The sequence below is a fragment of the Gavialis gangeticus genome, unplaced genomic scaffold, assembly GCF_001723915.1.
Source record: "Gavialis gangeticus isolate Ggan-Ray unplaced genomic scaffold, GavGan_comp1, whole genome shotgun sequence".
Lineage (NCBI taxonomy): Eukaryota > Metazoa > Chordata > Crocodylia > Gavialidae > Gavialis > Gavialis gangeticus.
Genome location: NW_017728993.1, coordinates 77,393,300 through 77,400,853, shown reverse-complemented (window position 1 = coordinate 77,400,853; position 7,554 = coordinate 77,393,300). Strand labels below are relative to the sequence as shown.

Sequence of the window (7,554 nt, the reverse complement as noted above, 5' to 3'; positions counted from 1 at the left end):
CACATCCTCCCCCACCCCACATACACACATCCCTGCACCTATCCACTCCCCCACACCATCCCCACAGTATACAAAAGTAAGACTTCATTTTAAGCTATTATGAAATCCCCTCCACGTACACTACACAAATGCATGTAAATCAGGACAAAAATATTTTTTTTTAAATCAAATTAATGTATGTCGTAGTAAACGTTTGATTTTTAGAATATAATTTGATTTTATTCTGGTTTCAAGATGGAAACCCCCTTGCTGAAAGGAGTACTTCCAGGGCCAAGGGGAGGCACTTCTTGTGGCAAAAGTCAGGGGTTAGGGGGCGGGACTTTCAGTCTTAAGATAGTGACCAGGGGATGTGGCATACAGCTCACCAAAACTCGTTAAGCGGCCCTCAAGCCAAAATAATTGCCCACCCCTGCTGTAGAGCTAGATAGCTACACCTGGTGGTAGTAATCAGGAGTTACCACGTAGAAAGCCCTTGTAAAATACACATACAATTCAGGTGAATGAGGTGTTTTGACACAGACTAATGCATTTCACTTTACATTTAAAAGGCATCCAACCATCTTTAAGTAAGGTGATTTCTGTCACTTTAAAAGCACTCTATATTCTAGCACATGTATTAAATTGATTACTTTAGTCCATTCTAAATGGAGAAAATCCACAGTGTGGGGTGTACACACCAACCAACAGGAGACCATGCTCCATGGAACACCCCTGGTTCTATAGGGTCCTGAATGAGTTCCAGAGTGAGTACAGGCTACAAAAGAAAAGCCCAGTGACCCTGTTCAACCACAGGAAGATACAGAAGGCACTCAGAGACAGAGACAGGCTATCAACCATGGAGCTGCTCCCTGAAGATGGCTGCCAGGCCGTCTGGGATCGGATCTTCCACAAGGACCTCCAAAAGGACCATAGAGACTTGAACTGGCTAACGGTTCCAGTGAAGGCATGGGGACACTTTGAGGGGCAAGGGAGTAGCCCCAGCTGCCCCAGGGAAAGCTGCCGAGGTGCAATGGAGACCATCAAACACCTCTATGGCACTGCCCCATGCCAAGAGGGTGTGGAACAGGGTAAACCAACTTTGCGAAGAGGTGACAGGAGTCAGGTTGATGACAAGGGAGGTGGTGCTGTACAGACACCTGACTAAACATCGGGGTCTCTGACAACCCGCTTCAACTAATTTGCGTCCTGTGTGAAGAGTGCCCTGGGGAAATGCAGGAACCTCCTGAGGTACAGATGTATGGAACTCAAAGAAACAGACTGTGTTAACATGTTTCTTGGTGAGCTCCAGTCCTACTACTGGAAATTGGTGGGAGAGGATGGAGAAAATGCAACCAACTCAACCTGGAAAAGAGACACTTGGCACACACTGTTCAAAGGCCCCCCAGGAGGGGGAGTGGACAGGGAGAACAAAAAGGACAGCAATGCAACCAGATCTGGAGACAGCAAGGAAGATAGTAGCAGGATCATCTTCAACAGAAACAACAGCGACAATGACAAGGACAGGGAATGAACTGAGAATGTAAGCCCCAAATTGGGGCTAGGACTAAGGGACTGTGATTGGGTTAGGGAAAGGGTGGCAGGTGGGTACGTGGGAGCACAGGAGAGCGGGTACATTAATTGTAGTGACTGCATGAGTTCTTAATATGGTTTAAGGTGCATGATGGAAAGTTTTTGCTAGATGCTGTATGTATATACTATATTACTTATAGATACATTTTTCCAAAAAAACCCCCAGCAACCCACTTACCTGGCAGGGGAAATACTGTGACCACTAAGGTGATTTTCCTAGTTACTGGGGATACCCACTTTTCTGGCACAGGGTAGTACCTACGGAGGTAATGTATAGTTAACGTCCCACTTTCATTTCCAGTGAGAAGATCTTGGCTTCACACCCACTTTATGGTAATCGGCAACTCCTCCGTAGCTTGCTCCTGCGGCCATACGACTGAGGGCAAGAGAAACTTGGGGGCATCCAAACCCCAAGCCTCTGGGCTTGGCCTGCACATAGGATGATCGGCAAATGATTTGGAAGCATCTGAAGCCCCAGGTGGTGATGAAGGATGTTTGCCGGTAGTAGGGCCATGTATGATTCTGGAACAACTCATGGATTTGGAACTGAATTTGGCTTGGAACACAAAATTTTTTCCTTAAAAATAAAAATCTGGCCTTTTGGCTCAGATCAAATGTAGACCAGATTTGCTTTTTGGCCTTGTGTGGGCCAAGATCAAGTGTGGGGGTAACTGAATCCTGAGGCCTCCAGGCTTGACCTGCATGCAGGATGCCAGCCAGTGGATTTGGGAGTTATCTGAAGTCCCAGAGTGAGAGCCTGGGAAAGGCATGGCTGGTGACCTGTGAGACAGGTGGGGCGGGTGGAGCCTCACACCAGGAGCGACCTTGTGCTGCTGGGCACAGCAGGGCCGCATGGGGACTCCTTGCTGCTGCGAGCTGCCCCCCCCCACTGCCCTGGAGATACTTCCCTGTACCTGCTGCTGCTTTAAGGAGTGCAGCCCTGCTCCACTGCCTTCACTGCAGCCCTGCGCACAGGGGGCGCATTGCCAGGGCAGCGGGGAGCAAGAAGTGTCAAGGAGGAGGTTTTCTGTGTGGCTCCTCTGCTACCTGCAGCACCAGGTCGTGGGGGGAGAAGCAAGGCGGCAGGGAACAGCAGCCCCCTCGCTCACCGCTGTTCTCTGCCACCCTGCTTCCCCCTCTGTGACCCAGCAGTGCAGGGAGTGGAGGAGGGCACAGAAAACCTCCTCTTCCGTCGCTTCTTGTCCCCCACTGCCCCGGCGACATGCCCCTGCGTGCAGGTCTGCAGTAAGGGCAGTGGCAGGTGCAGGGGGTGCATTGCCAGGGCAGCAGGAGGTGAGCAGCAGCAAGGAATCTGCACGTGGCCTCGCTGTCCCCAGCTGCACTGGGTCTGGGCTCCAGAAGCCCCGGGGCAGAGAAGCAGGACGGAAGCTCAAGCCCACAGCCTGCACTTGCCCCAGGGACGGTTCTGGGACAGCCCTCAGTAGTGCAAGTGGCAGCAAGGAGCCAGCCCTCCCCATCCCCTGGACAAGCCACCTGCAGCCCCATCCTACCCAGCTCCCTCCTTACAGGGGCTTCAATCTCCCTTTCCCCCACTTACGTGCTGGAGCTGCTCTGCAGGCTGCCTGGGGCTCGTGCATGTCTCTGCATGTAACACCCTGTCTTTTCACCTTCCTCCCAACAGCTCTTTACTCAGGCTGGGGTGTCAGTACAGATGCCCAGCTGCCTGCTTAAACAAATGGTTATTGCAACCCATTCTAACTGGTAAAGTGTTTCTACCGCACATGTGCTACTCAGGCAGTAAGATCGCCCCAAGGTGCTTCCTGCACATACACAACCTTTTCTTGTGTATGTGTAGTGCATGAGCATAATCATGATCATGACATTGATCATCTTGTGCTGAAACTGAATTCCCAGTACCCCCTATTGACTAGCCACCCACTGGCCTGGGATGGAGGATGCTTGCCAGCTGGAGTGCTGTACATGGTATTTAGAATGATTGAGTTTTGCCAGCTCTATCCATGTGGCTTTTTGGGAACGATTAAGCGCTGCTCAACCCCTAGGATTTGGAAGTGATTTGGGGATTTGACCTCGAATATGAAATACATTAATAACCCACTCCCCAAAACCCAATAGTCAGTTAAGCCTCCCTGTGACTTGGCTTGTGCTGCATCAGTTGACTGCGTCAAAAATTATTGTACATTTTGCGCCCTTTTACTATTATTCATGTACATTATACAAGGGTACAGATACAATATATGCCCTACCACCCGCTGCCCTCTGCTCAGTGTACTTGACACCACGTAGGACGGGAGAGGTCACCCGAGGCCCTCTAGGTTGTATACTGCCACAGGCAGCACCTGGAGTCCGCTGTGGAGGCCGGGGTGCGCACGCAAACCCTTCAAACAAAAACCGCCACACGCCGGCATCCACTAGACGTTTAAATAAAACGTCGGCTTCTGATTGGCCCCACGCTCCGTTGGGGGCGAGGCTCTGTGTGCTGGGAGAAGCTCCCACAGCAGCTGTTGTTTGGCAGGTTGTTCAGCTCTCCCGCCCCGTCCTGTTCAGTGCATGGTGATTGGTGGACAGAGGCGGGGCGGGGCGGAGCCGCGCTCCTGGATTGGTGGCGGCGCGGGGTTTGAATCGCGGCCGTCGAAGCTCGCGCAGCGGTTTGGTGGTGCGCGTGGAGCTATGGCGGCCGGGGGTGCCGCTACTTGGGAGCTGAGCCCGGGGCGGCGGCGGCGGCGCTGGGGCGAGGCGGAGGATGAGGAGGAGCCCCCCGCCGTGCTGACGCTCTGCCACTTCTCGCGCCCACCCTTCCTCAGCTTCGGGCGCGTGCGCCTCGGCGAGTCCCGCGTACGGCTACTGAGCATTGACAACCCCGACGCGGCGGCGGCCGACTTGGCCGTGGACCGCTTCCCGCCACCGGCCCGCGGCTTCGGCCTGGAGCGCCGCCGCTTCCTCGTGCAGGTGGGCCCGGGGGAGGTGGCTGAGGGAGGGCAGGGGGGACCTCGTGTAGGGACCGTGGCTTGGATGCGGGGAATGGCGGGAGCCGTTCGTACCCGTGCCCCCCCTGCGCCCCACATGCAGCCTGGGGGACTCAAGGGGCGACAGCCTGGTCTCCGCCAAAGGAGGGGCCGCTGGCACCCGGCCTTGGCCCGGGCCTGCTCAGCGAGGGCTTGGTGCTGGGGGTTGCATGAGCTCGGGGGGGGTGGCCTCCGCCCCGTACTCACCCCAACAGCATCCCTGAAGTCTGGGACAGTGTTTCCCAAGCAGTGCGCCATCAGAAATGAACAGGTGTGCCACGGAGTTTTGCCAGGCAGTGGGCTACAGTTGAGGATGGGGGATACTTTAACAGGTGTGCCACGGCAAATTTGTATTAATGTAAGTGTGCCTTGGGCTGGAAAGGGTTGGTCTAGGAAGAGCTTGCCTCTGAGAGCCCGGGCTGTGCTGGGGGCTCTGTTTTTCAAAGCTCCCTGTGCTTCCAGGGCTCCCCTGGAAATTGATGGGATTGCTCTAGAAGCCTTAAAATTAAGGGCTTCAAGGCTGTCCCGCCAGTGAAGCCAGTGATTCTCTTTGAGGGTGTTGCTGAGAGTGATTTGGCCTCTTGTGGACTAAGATCGAGTGGGGGCATCCAAATCCCAAGACTTCTGGGCTTGGCCATGCTGCCTGGGACGGAGGATGCCCGTGGGTTGTAGTGCCTTATGTGGTGTTTAGAATAATTGCCTTCTGCCTGCTCAAGCAATATAGTTTTTGGAACATTTGGATTCTGATCAGTCGATATGATTTGGAAGTGATTTGACCTGGAACACAAAATATATTGCAACTAATAATAAAAAAGCCTTTTAAGTGTACCCTGCATGATTTGGGGGTGTTGGTTGTAGCCCTATTGGTTTAATGACACAGGCAGGCAAGGTTCTTTGAGTAAAATGTGATTTATTTATTTTTTTTTATTAGACAATGTAAATAGTTGAAAAAATTGTTTTTTGCAAGCTTTCAGGCACAAATACCCTTCACTGTTTGTGTGGCTTGCAGCTTAAGCCCAGAGATTTCTAATAGGGAACCCATAGTGCCAGCAAACACTGTGACCTTTTTTGGTCTGTTGGAGTTCTTTATGCCTAATGAGTTGCTCTGTTAGATTCTGTAATCTGGTAATGAGTGAAAGTTCACAAGTAGCATTTTCTGAGGGGTGCTTTGAGTTTTTGGAGGTGTGACTTGCATATAAAGTGGTGAAGAAGTTCTGGGTGGTTGGTGACAGTAACACCAGGATTCCTTGGAAAGTTCTCAGAGTTCAGTTTGCTAGGAGGATCATTAATTTCCCTGGTGTGGACCAGGTACTGACAGTTGGCGCGAGGAGAATGCTGATCCATTGCCAACGTGAAGCATTGAATTCAGATGTTATTAACAGCCATATTCAATTTAACAGCTTAAGTGTTCCCATGCATTTAAAGTTTAGGTGTTTAGTTGATTTGCAGATGACTGATATTTGTTATGGTGTAAGCAGTAAGCAAACCTCCCCCCCCACCCCCACCCCGACTAGTTTAGATTATAGATTTTAGGTGAATTATGCACTTATGCCTAGACATGAAGTACACATGTCAGATGGGAGGGAGTGCAGGGGCTCAGAAGACAGGATTACTGTTCTCAGTGATCTTGAGAAATGATCTGAAATCAAAATACATGCAATAAAAAGGCATCTTCCTTCTAGCCAAAGAAATGTATGCATAGATACAGAATGGAGATGATTTTGATAAATACATTGAAGTAACTGGCTAGGTAGCGTTACTTTAGTAGAGCGACTGGGGATTATAGTGGAGCATAAGAAGAAAATGATTCAAGAGTTATGCTTTTATTAACCCCCCCAAATAAAAAAAACAATTACATGTCAATCTGGCCTTTTATTAATAGAGGGTGCAGACGTGTAAGAAGTGAAACATTTCAAAGGCCCAGCTGTACAAATACATGCTCTTGGAAATGTTCCAAAAGCAGCTGAAGGCATCTGACAGTATCTCTTTAAATGAGATGACTCCTGGATCATTTCACTTTTTGGTATGTTTGTTGGGGTGGGAGAGCAAGTGGACAGCCTGTCAACTATCCAGCTACAGGGTCCCTTGTACTCCCTGCTGGGACCATCACTGCTGCCTGAGCCAACACTTCTCTCCTCCTAGACTCCTGCCAACTCGTGAGGGAGCCACTGCTTCTGCCAGGAGAGGTTTGAGGAATTTAGAGTTAGGGTGGATTTGATTTAAATCAAATTGGTTTAAATCACTGGTCAGGAAGCCTTGGTTTAATCATTGTTTTCTACAAAAAATGCATTCTTATTGGTTGATATCCTTTATTTGTTAACTTCTTTAAACTTTGCACTTTTAGAGAGAGCTAAGGGGTTGAACTGTACACAAAACTTGCAGAGACAAGAGGGCTGATGGGTAGGTAATAAGGGTTGTTTTCTGTCATCTGTCAGGATGTTAGCTCTGGAGACAAATCCATAGTGTGAGAACTGAAACTAAGCATCACAGAGATGCTTAATGGGATCTTCTAGATCTAGACTGAGCACTGAGTCCCACTGAGTAGAGTGGTTTTCTTTAGTCATTACTAATCTATAGAGGAGCCTCTGGGAACTCCATAAGATTGGGCCCCTAATATAGTACATGGCCTGCTGTGACCCGTTTATAAAACTTTTCTAAAAAGGTTACATGAATATATTGTCTCAAACAGTATATAATTAGAAGTTATAATCCCTGTTCCATGCTATCTTTGAGATTTAACATATTTTAAATTAAAAATATCTTTATATAGGTGTTTTTTTTTTAAGCATCTTAAAAAATAAAGTAATACAATCAAATGAAAAAATCCAATTTAAATTAAAAAAATCAATTTATTTATTGATTTTAAGATTGTTGATTGTTATCCACCTCTTTAGAGTTGGAGAATTTATTTGGTTATGTGATTTTGGTTGGTGCTGGAGGATGCTGTAGTGTTTTGAAATATTCATAAATAGGTGCTGTACGTGTGTCCCTTGGATGAACT

The 7,554-nt window shown here is 49.3% G+C and overlaps 1 protein-coding gene across 1 annotated transcript in view; it reads left to right on the top strand.

Annotated features, from left to right (window-relative positions):
• Nucleotides 1–4,218: 4,218 nt before the first annotated feature.
• Nucleotides 4,219–7,554, top strand: part of ASPM (abnormal spindle microtubule assembly) — a 66,509-nt gene continuing 63,173 nt past the window's right edge. The window contains exon 1 of the mRNA XM_019528363.1: nucleotides 4,219–4,497. Within this exon, the coding sequence (XP_019383908.1) occupies nucleotides 4,219–4,497 (279 nt within the window). The remainder of the gene's footprint in view (nucleotides 4,498–7,554) is intronic.